Source organism: Carassius carassius, chromosome 1 (assembly GCF_963082965.1).
Source record: "Carassius carassius chromosome 1, fCarCar2.1, whole genome shotgun sequence".
NCBI classification, from domain to species: domain Eukaryota; kingdom Metazoa; phylum Chordata; class Actinopteri; order Cypriniformes; family Cyprinidae; genus Carassius; species Carassius carassius.
The window spans coordinates 35,368,337-35,390,428 of NC_081755.1; the positions used below are offsets into that span (position 1 = coordinate 35,368,337).

Sequence of the window (22,092 nt, forward strand, 5' to 3'; positions counted from 1 at the left end):
AGCTACTATTTGAGGCACTATTATCAGCAGATTCCTTTCAGACTGCATAAAATGCTGTATGAACTGAACAATAGGAGATCAGAAAAGAGCTAAAGCTGCTCCACATTTGCCCTGTTTTTTGTTGCCATAAAAGCAGATGGCCCTGTCTGGCTCTCAATCCAGTGCACATGAGCAGCATGAACAGCTGGCTGTAAACAGAATCAGGGACATGTGGGTTTATCAGCATTACTCGTGCATCTGTGAGTGCGTGAGGTCTCAGTAAGAGGCAGCACTGACCCGCCTGTTGTCCTCTCTTACCTGCAGTCCCAGGCCTCTTACTGATCACTTCCACCAAGCTGGAGGGGAAGTAGCCCACTCTGTCATTTCCTGTGCGGTTATCATGGATGCAGCCCTTCCACCTCCCATCTGAATGTTGCTCCAGAACCTATATAAGTAATGAATCGTCTTCATTCAATCTACATCACCTTGAATACTTTGTAATGCCAAAATAAAGTGCAAACTTAAAATCAGGATCTTGATCTTCAGAGTTAACTGCATTTCAAATCTTATGTTTGTGTGTATGTAGATGTAGAATGTAAAGTAGAAATTTCAAATGTCATTTTTATGTTTCTTTTTTATCGTAGACGATATGTTCAAAAGTTTAGGTTTGCAGAAATTTCAATGATACGGTGGTTTCCCTCAGATTTGGTCTGTCAAAAATAGTTAAAACAGAAGTATTGTGGAATTTTTTTTTCACAACTGAGATGAGATCCCCCTCTCCCCCCAATTTTTTTAAATGTCATTTTTTTCCTGTGATGCAAAGTTGAATTTTCAGCTTCATTACTCCAGTCTTCAGTGTCACACAAACCCTCAGAAATTATTCTAATATGCTGATTTGCTGCTCAAGAAACATCTCTTATTATTATCTTATCTATTATTTCTCATTATTATCTCATTAGTATTTATTATTTCCTGGAATTGACTTTCACTTTTTTTTGGCATTTGTTAGGCATTTTTCAAACCGTATGAAAAATAAACAGATACTTAACTAAACAGGCCTAGAATAAAATAAACAAATGAACATAAATGTCCATAAATAATAATCATTTTAAAAATGTCCATTTTAAATGTGTGTAAAACATTTTTCATAGGCATTTGGAGCAATTTTGTGACTTTTCTGACTTCTGACCTTTGTCCTGAGCCCTTGAAAACTTCTGAACTTGAAGTGAAGCTTTGAAATTAGACCAGTCTGAAATATCATATTACAGAGCAAGAAGAGATCATACAGTAAGGTGCTGAACGTACTTATCTAAATTATTTGTGAAAGTCTGGGGGAAACACAGTCAACAGCACCCTCTGTTGATAAGTTCAGAAAGTACACTGAACTATCTACGATTATTTCAAAGGATTCATTTGGATTTTTGGAGACATTCAATGTGAATTTTTAACATCTACATATTTAACACATTTTGAATTTCAATAATGCATGATAGTAAAACAAACTGACATCAAACTAGCTTCAGATATTCATAATTTGTTTTAGAGCATGTCTTATGAATATTACCGTGATAACATCTCCAGCCTTTATATTAAGGCTAGTCAGGTCGTAATTGTTACAGTAGTCCTTCAGTGCCCTGACCTGCAAGGCTGCTGAGGCATCTGCATTGAGATAAACAGATATAAATGCCATAAGCTACTACACATAACATATGAACATATATAAATATATAAACACCAACACGTATAAATAAGTGACATATATTTACCCCTTTTCTTACCTCGCAGCATCTGCTTGATCTCTCGGCTGGCCTGTGTGGCAGTGAACTGGTAGACGATGTCCAGCGCTGTCTGGCTGTATGTGTTTCTCACTGTTGCATTGATGCCACTCTGTATGGTGAAAGTTAAAGCAATATTTGATCATGTCTGGGATCATTATGACTTACCCGGGAGATATGAAACATAAAAGCTTGATCTTTTTATTTCTTATTTATATAACAGGTTGAATGAGAAAACAGACCAGACTAGTCTGCTCTGTCTGGCCACTTCCAACCAATTCACTAATTAAAATAATTCCACCTAACAGCCCAAATCTGAGGGAAACCACTATATCATTGAAACTGCTAGCCTGAACCTAAATGGGCAGACTGTTTGCTAGCAAAGTTGGTTTACGACATACATGCACACCTAAGTAGGCTATAACAGTAAGTTATGCTCTTAATACTGTCAATGCTATCACAAACAGTATGGGTTGATCAGTCTGTCAGCTAATGAAATGTTGGTGCTTTTTCTCACTTATAAATTATTGGTTTGATTGTATTTGTGGCGCCTCAGGGATCAATAATAGTTTCTCTGTCTACTTACATCCAGCAGGAGGCGCACCACATCGGTCTTCCCACACAGTGCCGCCTCATGCAGGGCAGTGCCCGCTTTGGTCTGCCTGTTGATGTCGATACCGGCCTGGATCAGCAATCTATTAAGAGAGGACACGATTACGAACTAGTTTACTCAACCACGGAAAAGCGCTGTGATCAAACTGACAGAATTCACGCCTATATCTTCATTTTCAATTAAACTTATTGTCCTCAAGTGATCATCATCCTGATTTTTTTTGCAATATTATCCAAATGGCTTTGCTATATATTATTCTGCTTATTATACAACTACTCACTAAATAAATAAACATACATTAATTTTTAAAGTTACTGAATTGCTTTTTTTATGTGTGGAAAAAAATAAATGTAAAAAGAGAGTGTATGAGACGAGTTTGGGGGCTAAGTAGAGCTTAGTGTCATTATATACCACATCTGAACAATAATAATCAAGTATTCAAGAGAGACATGTAATAAGATGTGTAGAGTAAGACGGGGTAAGATGCCAGTCTTATTTCCCATCATGATCATATGCTACCTTTCAAAAGTGTAGGATCAGTAAGATTTTAAATGTTTTTAAAGAAGTCTCTTATCAAGGGTGTGTTTATTTGATCAAAAATGCATATTTTAGATTAATAAAAAGTTAAAAAGAACAGCATTTAATAAAAATAAAAAGTTTTTATAACAATAGACCAGAGGTGGGTAGTAACGAGTTACATTTACTTCGTTACATTTACTTGAGTAATTTTTTGGGGTAACGAATACTTTTCGGAGTATATTTAAAGATGGGTACTTTATACTCTTACTTGAGTAAATTTTTTGGGGGAAATCTGTACTTTTACTTCGTTACTGTGGGCGACGCTCCTCTCGTTACTTTATCTTAATGCAATAAATGTTATAATGCTTCAGTTTGATCCAAACGCGCCGTCTACTTTTCTCTGGGCAATGAGCGATGCCCATTCGCGAATGATTCATTCTTTTGAGTCAATTCTGTTCAAAGGCTTCATCAAACCAATTGGTAAACGAGTGAATTGGTTCATGAATCAGTTTGAATGAGTCGTTCAGTTCCCTGCCGCACGCGTTGAGCGTCTGAAGTGGTTCACTCGGAGTTGTAACGTTTAAGAACAGAAAGAGCGTTGAAAACGTGGCTGGAACTGCACTGAATTGAAATCTGCAAAGGCTATTATTTGCTAGCGATGGAGATCCTTATGAGATGAACACCGCGTGTGCTGTCTACTGTTTAACAGGTAATAACTTGGGCTACATTCGATTACAGTACACGATACCACTGTGACATTAGTTTGTTGTACGTGTGTGGCTTATAACAGAGGGGAGTCAAGTTGAATGCAGCTTCCAAAAGACAAAAAATAGCCGATTAAGATTGTATTAATTTTAATACAATCACACTGGTGCAAGTACGTTCAGCGAGTCATATTATCAGCTGCTAAATTCAGATCTGTGATTGCTTGCTGGCGCTGAGCCAGAGATAGATGCGTTTATACAGCGCTGCGCATTATAACAAATCACACATGATTCTTTTGAGCTTATTAAAGCATTGGCCAATCAGAGGCGTTCAGATGAGTCATCGCTAAAATGCCGGTGCTTCCTTCACTCGCTCACTGACTGAATAGGCCTACCTCTTTCTGGCGAATTCTCTCGCAGGAACAACAAAGTGCAGATGTGTGTACGAATCTTTAATTAAGATATTGATTTCACAGTGTTAACAGTTTCAGTGATTTTAATGGGAGTTTCTGAGAGTGATTGAAATCTAGACTGTCAGTGAAAATTATCTTTAATAATGTAAATGTTATTTGCTCTCTTTCTGAACAATGAAAGATTAGTAGCAATATTTATATCACATTAACTTTCAATGTTAAATTCACATTTAAAATAAAGTCAGTCGTATTAAAAATATGTTATGGCATGACACCTATATCTGTTACTTAAGTAAACAGACAGGGTTTTATAATAAATTACATAAATTGGAGTAAAGGCTGATGAAATATATACATTTATACACGCACACATACATTACATACATTTTATCTATATATCTAAATAAAAATAGGCTCAGTATATATGACCCAAAGTAACTAGTAACTAACTACTTGAGTAGATTTTTTATCCGATACTCTTTTACTCTTACTCAAGTAACTATTCAAGACTAGTACTTTTACTTTTACTTGAGTAAATATTTCTAGAAGTACTTTTACTTGAGTACAGTTTTTGGGTACTCTACCCACCTCTGCAATAGACACAACCGTTCAAAAGTCAGAGGTGTGTACTTTTTTTTTAACTTTTGACTTTTTATTAAAATAGGGAAAAAAGTTTCCAAAAAATAGATAAAAATTATGCAGCACAAATGTTATTTTAAATTATAGTAATATTATATAATATTACTGGTTTTACTGTAATTTCAGTCAAATAAATGCATCCTTATTGAGCATAAGATACTACTTAAAAAACAAAAAAACATAACAAATCTTACTGATCCAAAACTTTGTGCATAAACATAATTTTATCTCAACACATTTAATAAATGGATACATGGTTCTTAATTGTGTATTTTCATCAGAATATCAACAGAATGGCCATAGTAGGGCCAGAAAATTGTGAAACAATTTAATTTGAATTCATAGTGTTGTTCTATTAAAAATACGAGCAATAAAATATGTACTTATTCAAATACCAGTATATAAGTCATAGTAAAATCTTCCTTTCAGCTGAATCTCTGTTACTGGGATTCAGCTTTTTCTATTATTCAGTTATTCAACAAAATTGTCAAAACACAATTTTAAATAGAATAGTTGATTTAGTGTTTTACATTAATGTATTATGAATTAACAATAATTACAACAAAAGTCATTTATTCTGTAAAAGTTTACCTGGGGTTGGGGGTGTTTCTGTTTCTATTTATTTCCTTTGATAACACACTGGCTGATGCATCATCATCCTGTACATGCTAGACTTTTTTAAAATTATGTTACATTACGTAAAAGTAAATAAGTCTTCCCCATCTTACCCTTCTATTGTATATTAAACTGCAAAATTGTCCCAAAATCCCCAATCAGCCTCCTGAAGATTGAACAGCCTCTATTAGATAGAGCACGACTTTCTGACACTAAAGTAAATTCAATCTACTGCAGCAGGACATCAGCAAACACAGGTGGACTGAGTCATGGCTACAGAGAAGAGGATGGGAAACAGGGTGAGAGAACTTGGCCCTGGCGCTGCATCAGACACCTCTCCTATAATTAGCTGCCAAAATGAGTCATTTTAGCTACACATAATGCCCTCTCATGCTCGACCTCCCTTGGAAAATGCAGCAGATTAAATAACATATTGACTGGTCAGGTGTGCACACACTGTGTGCTGAGCTGTCATTGAACATCAGCCCACAAAAATGGTTTCTGCTAGTGGCCAATTGGCCACATTAATCTGTGTTAATTAAAGGTTTGAGAGCAATAACACACGTACATGACACTGAGTTTAGAAGACAGCATTTTAATATGAAGGTAACAGCTTTGGTTAGAGGTGCCATGATCCATTTCTTTCACAGATACGAACAACAAATGAAGCCACCAAGGTTAAAAGCTCAAAAACAGATCACTGAGCAGTCCAATTCAGAATGCAAGATGATATAAAGAAAATTTTAATTCGTATTTATTTATATTAGTATAGTATATTCATAATACTATTTTTTTAGATGCTGCAGGAAAGATATACTCAGCAGTCAATGTTTTTGCATGTTATAGCATGTTTATTTTGAAGAGATAGAAGCTTTCTTTTAATTGTGCACAACATTCAGCACTCAAGTGAACAACATGTCCCTGGATAACTCATAACTCAGTTCATTGCTCGTCTTTTGAAGTTTGATTCCCTTATGGCAATTATGACTATCGTCATGAGTATTTGGGCTTAACTGTGGATTGCTCACATCTTCACACTGCATGGTTTTTAGATATAATACAGTTATACTGATTTGATGCTGAAGTTTGAGTTTCTTTTTTTAGATCAAACCTTGTGTTCAGGTTTGGCTACTGATGAAAAATAAAGCAATGCTAGTTAGTGGTTATTAATTGCATCTATAGGCCCTAAGACATATAAAGGCTCTTGTGAATGAAATGATTAAATTTTGATATTTTGATTTACCCTAGTAGTGTTTGGATATTATTAATGCAGCATTTAGCTGATTCTGGGTGTCATTGTGTGCAAGAAGTGTTATTTTAGTATCATTGAGACTCTATAATAGTTTTTATAATTTTATAATTTATAATTTTGAATTAGTTTTTATTTTATTATTTTGTTTTCATTTGAAATTGAATTGAAGTTTTGTAATTTTGTTGTGTGCTTTATTAGAATTATTTTTAATTATGGCAATACAGATTTTTTTATTTTATTTTTTTATTTCAGTTTCAGTTTTTTAGTACATAAAAGTTGAATTAAATAAAAACGAGAAATGTTTTCTTGGCAGCTAGTTGAAATATATATATTTTTTTGGTTCATTTAATTATTTTAAGCACATATCAAAAAGTTTTATGGTTTACGTTTTAATTAACTACAAGAACTCTCTATAGGTACGCCAAGGTTAAACAAAATAAATCCCAACCTAAAGTGACATTTACACCAAGCCAGCCCTTGACCTAAAAAGAGTTTGACACCCCTGCACTAGAATATACACTGACAAACAGTCACATGCTGACATCTGTATTGACACCTAGTATTGATCCTTATTGGCAACTGCACTGATAGTCCTGTTAACTACAGGGCTTGAGACTGAGCCTATACATGCATCATCATAATCATAACCAGAGGGTTTAAATAAAAAAAGCACACAATACATAATACAATTTGTTCTATACATATATCAATCAGATAAGGAACATTTGGGTGTACTGTATGATGCAGTGATTCATGTGTCAGCCTGATTGTTTTCCAATAAAATGTATGACATGCAGTGCAGCATTAGGATGGTACAAAGGCAGCACAGTGCAGAACACCTCTGATCTTCCTCTCATCTCTGTCTGATAATGAAGGAGGTCTGGCTCTGGCTGTCACAATGATGGATGGCAGTGTGTTGTATTAGGGAATGGATGGGGCCTGGCAAACCCAGAGGAATATATCTGAGGACGTGCACACTCAACCCTGCTCATGCTAGCAATGGAAAGATGGAAAGATGCCCTTCATCACAAGCAGGTGCAGCTGTCTGCACACAGATACAGCAGGTGATGCTGAGGACATGGCTTGTCCAGTGTTTCGCTTGAACTTTTACGTCGATGCACAAAATGCACGGCTGAGCTGAGATTTGGAGCGATAGATTTCTCATCCAATGTAAATAGTTGCATGAGGACCCCTGGGCATTCGTATAATAATGCAATGGGAAGTCACATGATAATTGACTTACAGTTCATCAAAGAGTTTCTTTAATAAGCTGATTTCTAAGCTCCAGGCCATTTCTGAGAATACTCAGATCTCATCACACACACACACACACACACACACACACACACACACACACACACACACAAAGATCAATGACTCAATCAAAATGGGCGAGTGTGGAAATGAAAAAAAAAAAAAATTCTAAAAAAATTATAATAATAAAATAAAATAAATCTGTATAAATCCCTGTAAATCCCACCTTCTGTGCACCATAATTGATTAATTATGAACAAAGTCTGCATGCTATTGATAAAACTACTTTTCAGTTATTACCTTAAGCAAGTATAAAAACAAAAACAAGAAAAAAAACAAGAAAAAGCCAAAATCCAGACATTTTAGGCAATTCAGAAATCCTGGCCAGGACATGACCTGGAAAAAGAGATCACCCTTCCAAACAACGGATAATTTTGTGCAATTATCTGAAAACAATTGGATTTGTGATTCTGTTTGGTGCCAGTAGAGCAGAAACGGCTTTGTTGAACATGACGTGACATATGGATATTTCAATACATGTTACGTGACTGACTGTTTCACCTTCTCTCTCATGAGTGGCAGTAAATCCAGCACTTCTGACCTGCACACGCCGCCTGCATCATCATCACATGCTCATTGGCTGCTCATTAACATCACGGAGAGCGCGTCTGTGTGCAGAGTCTCACTTCATCGAGCACATGGATCCATTAACACTCAAACACACACAGCGGGGCCCAGCGTCACTCACACCAATGGCTCATAAAGTCAGCTTGATTTAATACGATGTAGGCTTTTGCCTTCCCCCTGTACATTTCCATCCTAGAGCTCCAGTCCATGCTGCAATGTTTGATTATGTTTATGACCACGAATAGAACAACTTTCTTAGCTCGTAAAATAAAAAAGTGCTGGTTCAGTTAAAATGCAGAGCGATTCAAGGAACAACGTAAATTTTGTTAAATCAACATGAAGCATGGCAGCTGGTTTGAGCCGATTTAAGCTGGTCCAAGTAACCTCCTCCAGCTCAGGACCACCTTAAACCAGCTCAAACCAGCTGACAGGCTTCAAAACATACCTAACCAGCATATGCTGTTTTTTTCAACAGAATCCCTTGGTGTTGATGCCACGGAGAGACTATGGATTGTTTCTTATGCCGTGCTGCTGTGCACTCTGAATCAGGCTTAGATATGACAGGAAATATATTTCCTTTCGCACAAACAACAGGTTTACAGATGTGTTACGAGAGATTCCTACGTGTGATGCATCATAGCTGTAATATATGTGCTGCCAATCCTGCCAGCAGCTCATAAAAAGCATGCACTAATAAAAAACATGCCCTGTTTATGTTAAAATAATTTTAGTATGTACATGTACAGTAATTTATACATTCTACATTTAAATTTTTAACAATTCTAGTTAACCTTAGTAAATGTATTCTGAACAGACACGAATAAATGAAATGCTGAATATTTGTTATTATCATTATAAGTAGTAGTAGTAGTACTATTAATAAGCAATAAATTAAGTGAAAAATAATTTATTGAACTATGTTACTTAAAAATGAACCCAGATTCATAAGCAATGTGAAAATATTTTGCTTATTGTTTATTTATGACACATAAGTAATGAAAGTGAAACCTTATTGTAAAGTGTCCAACCTCATTGCAAAGTTTTCTTATCTCGAGAGGTTTTAGTGGCTTGAAAAAGTGGCCATTTTTTTATTTTCAGTGGCTGGTAAACAGAAGTGTAACATCGACCCAGCACAGGCAGTCTGAGATCTGAAAAAGCGCACTAGAGGAGTGACTTCTATTTTTAGCAAAGCATTGGAGCCATGCATCCTGTCTTTCCATCAGAGTCTCGGGGCTCTGAACGCTCACCTGATGATGTCAATGTGTCCGTTCTTGGCAGCGAGATGCAGCGGGCTGGTGCCGTTGGGATCAGTCGAGTCTCCGGGCTTGGGCTCCAACAGAGCTGCACACATGTTACTGCTCAGTAGCAGCTGGACCACCTGCAGAGCAAACATACACACACACAAAAGCCAATTAGTGACAGGAAAATGATGTAGTAGTAATTTGACAGTGACCAAAAAAAAGCAGTATGTGACTCACCCCAACCCGGCCGAATTCACAAGCCAGGTCCAGAGGGGTCTTCCCAGCATTGTCCACTATGCATGGGTTCGACTGGTGCTGCAGAAGCATCTCAGACTGTGAACAGGTAACCAGCAGTTAGTTCTTTTCTTAGGATTTTTGTTTTATTACTAAAATATCGGTTACAAGCTCAAATCATCTTATACTGCATACACATATTCCATTATAGTAGAATAGAACAAATATTTACATTTAATATTTTATATACATATATACAACTTATTTCAACTTAATTTATTTGTATCTCTCAACAGTGTATCTATTGGCCAATATTGAAAATATTCCTTTCGAAGCACATTTACGTGTTGTCACCTTTGCAAGAATTATTCAATCTCACAATGTTTTATTGTTACATTTATTCATTTATGAATTATTTTTCTTATTTAATGATTTTAGACATTATAGTATACAATTTTGGTCACACTTTTTTCACTACGTATTTTGCTTCACTAAACTCTTAATTACAGCTTATTAATAGTTAGGAAGGTAAATGTTAAGTTTATGTATTAATTAGAGATTTAGATTATGGTCATGCAGAATATGTGCTTTATAAGTACTAAAAAATAGAAAATATGTTAATAACATATGCTAATAAGCAAGTAGTTAATAGTGAGAATCGGTCCCTATATTAAAATATTACCACAATTTTAATATGTCATAACATAAAAAAATGAATGACAGCTTCTGGCATGTTGATCAAAATGTTATTTTTGTGCATCCCTATTATATACGCATAATTTCAGAGATGGATGATGGATTCACAAGACTATCAGGACTGTCTGTAAACAGTGCCACGCTTCCCAGCTCTTCAGTGCCACACAAAACAATGACAAATTTATATCTCATGTTTAAACATTTAAATAAAAACAAAAGTCTTTAAAAGAGAAAATAAGAACCATAGTATCTACTGAAGCTGCTTCTTCACTAGGAGCTAGAAACTCTGACAGAGAGGAGGAAAAGTGTCTGCCTTGTGCATTTCATCAAATGCATGTGTGTGGGATGATCTTGCTTCAAAGCATTTACTCGTCAGGTTCTGGTACCAAGTTGTTAGTATTCATAACCGCATGCCGAATCTTTTATAATACACCAGTGCTCATATGGAGTCTTTGAAGAACAGTGGGCATGGTGTGCACTCACTACGTCATAGTGTCCGTGCTGAGCAGCCAGGTGCAGGGGGATCTGACCCTCATCAGACTGACCGTTCACTGAGGAGCCGGACTTCAGTAGCAATTTCATGGGCTCCGACTTTCCCTGCCACGCTGCATAATGCAGAGGCCGCATCCCTGGAACACGAAAGGAAAGACTTTTAATATTACAGCAATGCAAAAATATAAAAAATACCCATTAGACAAAAAGATACATTTAGAGTTAAGCTTGTATCATGTTGTGTTGATGTGAGATTCAAAGCTATACTGTCAATTTTTTTTCTTTTTTTTATCTGTGAGCCAAAACAGGTCAAACATATAATTTAAGTTAACATTTTACACCGATGTGCATCTGGTACCTTTCTGGTCCCTGATGTCCACTATGGCCTGAGACTCCAGCAGAAGTGATATAACCTCCACATTTCCATTGAGAGCTGCATGGTGCAGTGGTGAAAATCTGTGAATAACACACATAAAAAATAACATAAACCGGATGTCAGAATGCCAATCCCTGTATTGGATGTGAATTGAGGTATCAAACAATGCACAACTTTAATTTAATTTGGATTTGAATGCAAGCAAGTAGAATTAAAATGGAATGAATATATATATATATATATATATAGCTTTTAGTAATAAATCTTATTTTTCAGTATGAGGTTAACAAAGCGTGTGTGTGTGTGTGTGTGTGTGTGTGTGTGTGTGTGTGTGTGTGTTCACAGCAATATGTACAATATACATATCAATATATAGATAGATAGACAGACCGATAGATAAAAGATGTTAATGTCTCTTGCTCTCCTGCCTCTCTTCAGCTAGACCACATCAACTGCTTTACAAAGGACTTGGCAGACAATACTGTCAACCACATACAATTGAACTCCAAGAACATTCATTAACTTAGAACTGCAAGTTTGACGTTAATACGAGGAGCCTGTGTTTGAGCTATAGCCTAATTCATCAGTGTGCATGTGCCAATGTGTGTATGTTTATGAAATTAATAAATTGAATCAGTATGATGTTATCAAACTTGATTTGTGTGTGTACACTTGTTTTTGTGACATATCAGGACACAACTCTGTATAATGACATGGGTATGACACGGGTATTACAAGGAAAGGGTGACTTATGAGGACATAACCCATGTCCCCTGAAGGAGTGGATGCCGAGTTGCCATATCCTTCATACTGATATTAATTATATTATTACAGGATTTCTTGTTTGACTGTTAATCAAGTTATGGCAAGAGGGAAATGTGTAACCTTATGTGCGTTTATGAGATATTAAAGAATCCTGTTCTACCCTGTATTTCTTTTCCTCAAGATTAATGTCCACATATTATGTGTGTGTATCCAACCGTAATGAGAAGACACTCGCCAGTGCTAGAAAGCCTTGAATTTTAGATAAGTTATCTGTGTATGTGTGTTAGTATCTGTCTTTACAGGGAGAAGCTCAGACAGTCCCTGGACAAACGATCAACTGCCAGTGTCCAGCGTATCAGATATACGTCTTTGGAGAATTTATCTAGGTTTTGGAACCAATCAGAATTTTGTTGACTTATGTATTATTAGTAATTAATTAGTATCCTCTGTCAGGGTATAACTGTGGTTGATTTTGAGTTGTATGGGGGCGGCCTACGAACTCCGTCGAGAGTATTGAAGCTGACTTCTGCTGATGAAACTGCAAACTATTTTCTTCAAGTAAAATTATCATTATTAATTGAACTCATCTCTGACTCCTGGTCTTCATTGCGACATATCTGGCCCTTGGGTTTTAACTGTAAATTCCCCTACACCCCATTTTTCAAAACGTTTATAAATCATACAGAATGAGTTTTTTTGAGAAAGTAAAATGCACAAAGTTTCCTGTGAGGGTTAGGTTTAGGTGTGGGGTTGGTGTAGGGCCATAGAATATACCGTTTCTACAGTATAAAAACCATTACGCCTATGGGATGTCCCCACTTTTCACAAAAACAAACATGTGTGTGTGTGTGTGTGTGTGTATTAATTGTATAAAAATGCACACACACATACATAAAAGCATATATTTAATATGTTTATTTTTTTGTATGAATCAGTATGAAAAAGTGGTATGTTTATTCCTGGCATTTATTCTGGTCTGATTCATGCACACAGCATGCACCTTAGGTGTTTGAAATCAAGTATAATCATTTAAACATACATTGCATTTTTTGGACTATATGAAAATGAGAAAATAAATAATTGTACAAACTTAATTTAATTTAATTATTTATTTAATTAATATATTGAGCATTTTTGTTAATGGTATTGGACAAATACTTATACAACACATACACTTAAATATAAATTTATAAATATTAAATATGTAAATATTATAAAACAAATACTCTAAACAACTGGGAGACATTTGTTTGGTTATTTTACATAGAAATATGTCAACTATAATAACACATCTCAGGTGTAAGTAAATAAATTAGTAAAATGAAAAAGGGAATTTCAGCAAAATTCAGACACAATGCTCTCAAATTCAAGTTTTCAGCAGTTTCATTCAAACAACCCACATACATACAATATAGACTAAACACTGACTGTTAAAATCTCAAAGATTTTTTTTATATACTGTATGTTTATCTGCATCATTAACGCCCTATAGTATTTTCCCACAATGCATTATGCTACAGCATGTCCAGAGTGCAGACGGTTCTTCAAAGTGGAGCAGACAAAAAGCCCTCATTGGCTTTTCTCTCTGTGATTGGTGTATGAAATATGCTGTAACCATGGCTAGGGTTGTGAGGCTGTCAGTGTAACCCTCGGAGTGTGGTGGCTCAGAGCAGAATACTAAACTCACAGGAGCTCTGTCTGACCCATCTCTCCCTCTCTCACTGGCACTATCATGCAGGTCTGCACTGTGCCTCTGCAGCAGAGCATGCTGGGGGATGGGCCAGAAAACCCCACTCTCCCCACATACATTCACCACAAGACATACAATATTCATTGTCCTCTTCACTCTGTGGCACTATCTCTATTAGTAGGCCAGAAACAGTGAGCCTTGTCTCTTCATATATGCATGTATGTCTTTCTTTCTCGTGAGGTGAACCCATATACACACGCTGTCTGACCTACTTTTCTTAATGAGGGTACTAAGCCCTAGTAAGCCCAAGGCGTTCCCTCCAAAAGAAGCAAATCGGGACTGCTCCATTCACTAGCAGCATGTCTGATGAGATTTTATTTACCACCAACGTCATCATTATCATTATCAGCATCATAATGAGAGACAGTAAATCATTTTTAAAAAATCATTACAAGTGAACTGGAACATAAAATGTAATTTTGTGTATGTTTTTGCTTTGGTGATTTATAAGAGAGATAGAAAATGTTAAAACATTACTGTGAAAAAATAAAAATAATAACATTTATTTTAAATACATTTATTTTGTACTAGGTATTACTACAAATACATTTGCACATTTTTGTGCTTAACAAAAATAGCCTGCAATTGACCCTTGGCAGGGAGTTTGATTGACAGGTGATCTGACCAATCATAATGCCAAACCTGTCATTTTTGTCTGGCCATCAAACCAGACTTGAACTTGAGAAATAGTGTGTACTAACATCCTTCCACATTTGAAACGAGATACTTTTCTTACATTTAAAGACTGATATTATTCAACGATCATACAATCCTCATCGATAATGACAATAAATCACATTTTAGACTTACTATTAAGAAATGTGCATTGTGCACAAGTACTACAAATAAAGTTTAATCATTTTTAAAAGTGTTGTGCGATATGTCAGTAAATATGTTCACAGATTTAAACTATAATTAGTATGAAATAAATGTATTTTTAAATATATACAGTATTACTTTTTTATTAGGGTATATATATTTTTTTCAATCAATATTTTTCAAATTTGGATCCCAATTTACATACTATTTGATTTTGACTCATAATAGAGACTTAAACATATTACTCATACAGTAAATGTAATCTGATATTAACAGAACAATTGTGTCCTCAAGGCACAAGTTAGCAAATATAACAACTAGTTTTGATTATTCGTAACCAGCAGATCTTTGAAACTACAAGCGCAGAAGACTGTATTATTGACCCCCGCATTTCACTGTTAATTTAAAAGGTGTTTGTTCACATGGAATAAACTGCTACTCATCCATCAGTGAGCTCACACACATCTCACTTCTGGCAGCCGCATCAGTTGGATCATGGCTAATAATCCTATAGCTCAACTGGCTCCTCTGCCTTTTAAACATTTATCTCCAACAAAATGCCATCAAACAAGACAATCCTCTGAGTCAGTGCTGGCAATATCCGTTTCTGAAATATCTCAGCTCTACTTTTTCTCAGTTGTTCTTTCTCCATAACATTTTTTTTTTTTTTTTGAAGGCCGGTTTCATATAGTTTTATTAAAGCCGGAGGCAGCAAAATGATAGGCTCTTCCTTGCGCATAAATCAAAATCCCACAAGTGCTCCCATTTAAGGGAATGATCTCCGATTAGAAAGAACATTAAGCCTCTTATGAGAACACTTTAGATTTATTATCACAAGATGTCTGTTATCTCTACTACCGAAGAGAGCAGGGGCGCTACATGGATGTCATAATGTGCGTATGACATACCTGCAAAATGTTATTTTCTCAATTTGGTGATGGGAAAATTGCTGTTACTGTGTGTTGCTTAGCGACATGCAAAGATTGATGCTTTGCCAACAAAGAATAGTTATAAAAGGAATCATATAAAAATAAAATAATAATAATATATATATATATATATATATATATATATATATATATATATATATATATATATATATATATATATATATATATATATATATATATATACATACAGTATATATATTGACAAATAAAGCAGGGTCCTGTGATCTTACTATACACTACCATTGAAACGTTTGGGTTGGTAAGATAAAAAAAAAAAAGTTTATGGTGAACAAGTTTTTTATGTTCACCAAGGATGCATTCATTTGATTAAATATATAGAAAAAATGGTTATATTGTAAAATACTATTTAAAAGGATTATTTTCTATTGTTATTCATTTAAAATGTAATTTATTCCTGTGATGGCACAGCTGTATTTTCAGCATCATTTCTCCAGTCTTCAGTGTCACATGATCCTCCAGAAATCATACTAATATGCTGATTTGCTGCTGAAGAAACATTTCTTATTTATACAGTTGCTTTCTATATTTTTTGGTAACAGTCATATATTTAATAGGATTCTTTGAGGAATAGAAAATAATAAATGTAATGTAATTCAACCAGTTTTATCATCCAAAAACAGTATGACTGCAGATATATAATGCATACCTGAAATTTAGTCAAATTATATACCAGAACTCTTGCTCATATATATATAAAAAAATCTTTAAATTAATGCCACTTTTAAAAAGTGACTTTTATGGTTTCAAAGCAAGTCACATTGTGGCTTTCACTTAATTTTTTTTTTCTGTTATATTGATTGGCAGCAATAACAGGAACCCTTAGTATATTAAAAGTCTAAAGATGACGAATTGCATGGAAGAAAGTGCAGGGTTGCAGTTCAAGAAATGAAAACTCCTAATTAGCTGATTGGGTTTAGACATAACAATTAAGGCTTTATTAATGCTCACTGAGCGTGGTAATGAATTCAGTAAAAGAACAGCTTCATTAATCCTGCCACTGAGTCGTAGCTGCCCAAGCTGTGTGTTTTGAAGACATCCGCAGGTTTATAGATTAGCTCGTTTTTGATCCTCAAAATAAAGTCATTATATTGATTCTCAGCATTACACACATTGAGCATTATCTGGTGAGCTAAAGCAGCATGTTAAATTAGAGAACTGCTGCTCATTTCATGTGGTAGAGACATCATAATGACATAATAATGAACTTGTTTTTTTTTTTTTAATCTTTTAAGTGAACAAACCATTCTCATTCACTTTTGTACAATGACTCTTATTTCTTTTTCACTGAAGTCTATCATTACAAATTTACATGTACATCAAAGCTAACATGTAGCGGCTGTGTCAGGATTTACTCAGTGTCTTCTTACTCAGCTTAGGACTCGGCTTCTTACCTGAAAATGAGATGTTGAGGCTGAGAGAATTATTGACTGCTTCAAGAGCAAGATTTGATTTTTTTAGGGGGCTGGCAGCTATATTAATCTTAGATTTTTATGTGGGCTGAATTGAAAAACAGAAGATGAAGCCTCTACAAACAGAGTCTATCAACCCTATGTTTATCCGGTCATGGAAGAACAGACTTTGAGTCCACCTGGAAGCAATGGACAAACAGGGTTGGTATGATCCACAGTCAGTTTGAAAGCTGTTATGGTATGTGATCGAGACAATCACACAGAGATGTAAGAGATGACAAAGTAAGATTATCCTGATGAACACAGCCTCACAGTAGATGGCAGTCATGTAGCAATGTTCCTCGAGCTCGTTTCAGATACAGCTTATCTCAGAATCCACTGATAGCCTCCTGTTTTGCTGTGGCTCTGCTGGGCCTCAACCCTGACCGCAGTGAGAGTGTGTGTTTGTGTGGCTGTCAGTGCCAGTGACCTTCACACTGAGACACATTGCCTTCACAAATCTGTCTAGAACATTGTCACAACAAGCCTTTAAATCAGAGCTTAGTGTGCGCCCCATCTAAAGCGTCTTTGTTTTTATTGTTCCCGCAGATGACTACCGGAACATTCTACCACACAATCCTCCTATCAGCATCAAGCACCTGACACTCCTCACGCCGTGCTCCTGCTGCTTCTTTCACGCACCTATGATCCTGAAGCATCACAAAAGCAGTATGAAGTGTTACTGTTCTACTATTCTTAAAACCTCTTCTTCTAAGAATGGTACCTCAAATCATGCAACTTATAGACAAGAGATGTGTGGTTTCTTTTGTTTAGTTTCTTTAATGCAATTATTTTTTTTAAGAGACTACCGTATTTTCCGGACTATAAGTCGCACTTTTTTTCATAGTTTGGCTGGTCCTGCGACTTATAGCCAGGTGCGACTTATTTCTCAAAATTAATTTGAGATGAACCAAGAGAAATGAACCAAGAGAAAATATTACCGTCTATAGCCGCCAGATGGCACTCTATACTGCGCATTGCTCCTGTAGGCTACCACTGAGCAGCATAGAGCGCCCTCTCGCGGCTGTAGAGGGTAATGTTTTCTCTTGGTTCTTGGTTCTAAATAAATGCGACTTATAGTCCAGTGCGACTTATATATGTTTTTTTCCTCATCATGACGTATTTTTGGACTGATGCGACTTATACTCAGGTATGACTTATAGTCCGAAAAATACGGTAATAACTTAGTTTCTTAGCAATGCTGGAACAGGTATTATGAACACTAAGCTATGGTTAACACTGTGTCCTGACCAGATGTGACACTACACTGTGACATGCAATGAAAGGTGTATTTTTTTTTCTTCTTCACGTTAATCAGCATTTTTGTCCTAACCAGCATCGAGTGACAGGAGATTCTATTTTGGAAACGGTTTCTATTTCTGCAATGTTGAGGTTTCAACAATATACATGCTATGACGATGATCTCAGGTACTTTAAGTGATTTAAGTAAGGGATAATGTACATCCAGCCGGTTGTTATCTCAGAATAAACCCGACCGTGTGATCAGGACCCCGACGCGAAGTGGAGGGGGGCTTGTATCAGCCTGAAGGGATTTATTCTGAGATTACAACCGGCTGGATGTACATTATCCTGCTTATTACATGGCTACTTGCTACATGTTTTCCTAATGAATATTGTTCAGTTGCTTTGACGCAATGTATTTTGTTTAAAGCGCTATATAAATAAAGGTGACATAAGTAAATATTTAGACGCAAAATATTGATTTGAGACAGCAGTTGCGAGCAAGCGGCAAATTCAAACTAGACAGACATTTAAGGGAAACGGTGCAGTCAAACCACTTATTACACAATATTTCACCACAGAAATAATTAAGTCAATAAAAGAATTATGTTTTAAAACCTTACCAGTTTGTTAGTTCTCTTATAATCCATTACAGTGTACAAAACAATCGTAGCAAAATTTCAGCAGCTGGGTTTGTATGAAACGAGAGCGAGTCCGCGATACCAGGATGACATAATTAAAATAATTGTACACTGACTGCTGTTACCTGGATGAGCCAGTGTTATTAGCTTTTACTGGATGCCATGTTGGTCAAGTCAAGTCAAGTCACCTTTATTATACAAAAATTGTAATTCAGCGATCCATTCATAAAGACAGTTGCTTGCTTCGTTTCTAAATGAATCAGCATTCTGAACATACCATTTAATAAACAAATGAATAAAATAATCACTAATGAAGACAGGGACTTCCCACCACCTACTGGTGGTTTAAGAGTCATATTTATTTATCCATGATAGGACTAAATCAGTCAAGGTACCACCACAAAAATACACCCAGACAATGTTTTTATTTATACAAAAAAATTGTCAGTATCGCACACTCCTAAAAGATAATGTTGGTCGTTCAGATCACCATCGTTCATGAAAGTCAACTATTCCCAAGCTTAGTATTTGTATGGCACTCTTACAAAATGAAATGACCGAGAATCAGTTTACATCTTTGGTTTGACTAGGTTCATTAATATTGCTGAATCCCTATTTTTTATTCCATTGTTTTTTTCTTTTTTTTTTAAGCAACATCAACAGAAATAGCTGACCATGCAGCACAAGAAACATTTATGCTTCAGTCCAGGTGTCTGTCTGCTCTGTGCCAAACCACAAACCACCGTTTGCATTATATCTCAACACAGAGTCTTCTTTTCAGCTCTTCTTTACTCAAGAAAAACTCCAGTAGAGTGCATGATTCACAACCAATATGTACAGTACGCACGTCCTGATTTTGCTGAGTTAGATGTGTTCCTAGGTCAACATATTTTGTTGACCCTGGAACAACATTTTACTCCAAAAATATATTCTTGACCATATCCTTACACCTAAACCTAACCTTAACCATGAGTAATCCCTAAAATCAGAGGAAATAATAGATGAATTACACTGATGTACAAGCACCAAACAGTGATCTTAAGCGTAAACTTCACAAAATCTATAAACTGGTTCTTCAAATCTGATTGGTTAATCACAATGTTGTTCCAGGGACAACAAAGATATTGTCCCAGGAACATGTCTCACTTGGTAAAATCAGGTTCTGTTGTACAGTACACCACTAGAACATCCGGATACAGGATATTTGGAACAAAGCAGCTCTATGACGCTAGTACAAATAACACACTGCCACAAATAACACAATCTCTGCCTCTGAAACACGCTGGATAGAGCTGAACAAACATCAAGGGGCAGCTGAAAGAGTTATTCAATGTGGCAGAAACAATTTAGATGAGAGCAAATATGTCATTATAATCTAGCTATGTCGAACAGCAATCGACATACAATTATACTGTGCAATGTACAATGTACAGTCCCAAAAAGCATTTGGACAGTCAAGACACATTTTAAAACGTATACTATAGATTTGTGTTATTTACCGCTTTTGCCATCTGTGGTTTAAACATAAAATAGTAATAGAGTTTTATTTTTCAATGCTTACAGACCTTTTCTGCCAAATTTCATCGAACAGCTCTGAATAAAAAACATTCTAGACTTAATATACAGCAAGAACCTGGCTTTGAATGCATTAGTATTTTGTTTATTACTAACTAAAATTATCATGCCAAAAAGCTGTTCTACTTCAAATGAAAAAAAGAGTGCTGTCAAACACGCAATTAATCGCATCCAAAATAAATGTTTTTGTGTACATAATATATGTATGTGTGCTGTTTATTTATTATGCATATATAAATACACACACATACAGTATATATTTTGACAATATTTACATATATATATATTTACACACACACACACACACACACACACACATACATACATACATATATATATATATATATATACACATTTATATTATTACACTTCATATTATAAATAAATATATTTAATATATAAACAACATATTTTTCTTAAATATATACATGCATGTGTTTGTTTTCATATACGGTATACATAATAAATATACACATTATAAATATACACATTACACACTCATATATTATATAAACAAAAAGTTTTATTTTGGATGTGATTAAATGCAGTTTGACAGCACTAAAACATAGTAGTATGTTTCTTTAACATTTGACAACCAAAAAAGGTTCAAATTCTTTTGTCTCAATTTTGAGCATGCTCCTTTTCAATTATAAATGTAATAAAACACTTTTTATGTTTTGCTTAAAAATGTGTCTGTGATACATTTATTTACAAAAATGCCACATTTTTAACCACTGTATAATAATTAAGCACTGATTAAGTTTAAATTAAAGAGCAGTTATGGATTGATATGGTTATTTAATGTGTATGGACTTGTGTATGGATTAACTGGTTCTCACCATGAATATAGCCCTAGATGCTGGATTGGAGTTAAGAAAGAAATTAACAAACAATAATGTATATGGAGGCTAGTTCGATAAACAAAAAAAGAGAGTGACTGGGAAAGAGACTTGGATAAAAGTTTTTCTAAACCAACAAGCACACATGAACTCTAGCAGATCCCGAGGATATTTGGCAGTCAAACAGGAACGATCATGTTTACAAGAGACTGCCACATGGAGCCATATAAAGTCCTTATATGTCCCACTCACCCATCAGTGTCCTGGAAATTGACGTTCACCTTCTTGGCAGAGCCCAGCAACTCTAAAGAAAGAAGAGAGGGAAAGAAGGATGAGTATGATTAAAAAGCAACAGTACACTGTGGGAGTAAGGACATTTCACAGCATGTTATATGATAGTTGGGTTTTATATACAGTTTATATAGCAAAAAGTACAATTTCAACAAATAAGTGTTGGAGGCCAGTGCATTTGATTTAGGGCTTGACTTTCCCATTTGCATTGGAAATTTCTCTATTTTAGGACTGTAACTTTTAGTATGCACTAGAATACTGAGTGTGTACAAGAGCTACATGACCAGCAGTGATAATTACACACTCTGAAACTGAAACTCTG

General features: G+C 35.4%; 1 protein-coding gene across 9 annotated transcripts in view; it reads right to left on the reverse strand.

Moving 5' to 3' along the window:
• LOC132148031 (caskin-1-like) overlaps positions 1-22,092 on the reverse strand; it is a 115,574-nt gene that overhangs the window by 13,596 nt on the left and 79,886 nt on the right. For 5 of the 9 annotated variants that reach the window (XM_059557132.1, XM_059557135.1, XM_059557134.1 and 2 more), the window contains exons 2-10: positions 21,732-21,783; positions 11,412-11,509; positions 11,045-11,190; positions 9,869-9,964; positions 9,638-9,768; positions 2,341-2,449; positions 1,746-1,866; positions 1,544-1,638; positions 298-424 (exon numbers count right to left, since the gene is read on the reverse strand). In XM_059557132.1, the coding sequence (XP_059413115.1) occupies positions 298-424; positions 1,544-1,638; positions 1,746-1,866; positions 2,341-2,449; positions 9,638-9,768; positions 9,869-9,964; positions 11,045-11,190; positions 11,412-11,509; positions 21,732-21,783 (975 nt within the window). The remainder of the gene's footprint in view (positions 1-297; positions 425-1,543; positions 1,639-1,745; positions 1,867-2,340; positions 2,450-9,637; positions 9,769-9,868; positions 9,965-11,044; positions 11,191-11,411; positions 11,510-21,731; positions 21,784-22,092) is intronic. The other 4 variants (XM_059557129.1, XM_059557136.1, XM_059557133.1 and 1 more) reach the window with 1 other exon arrangement.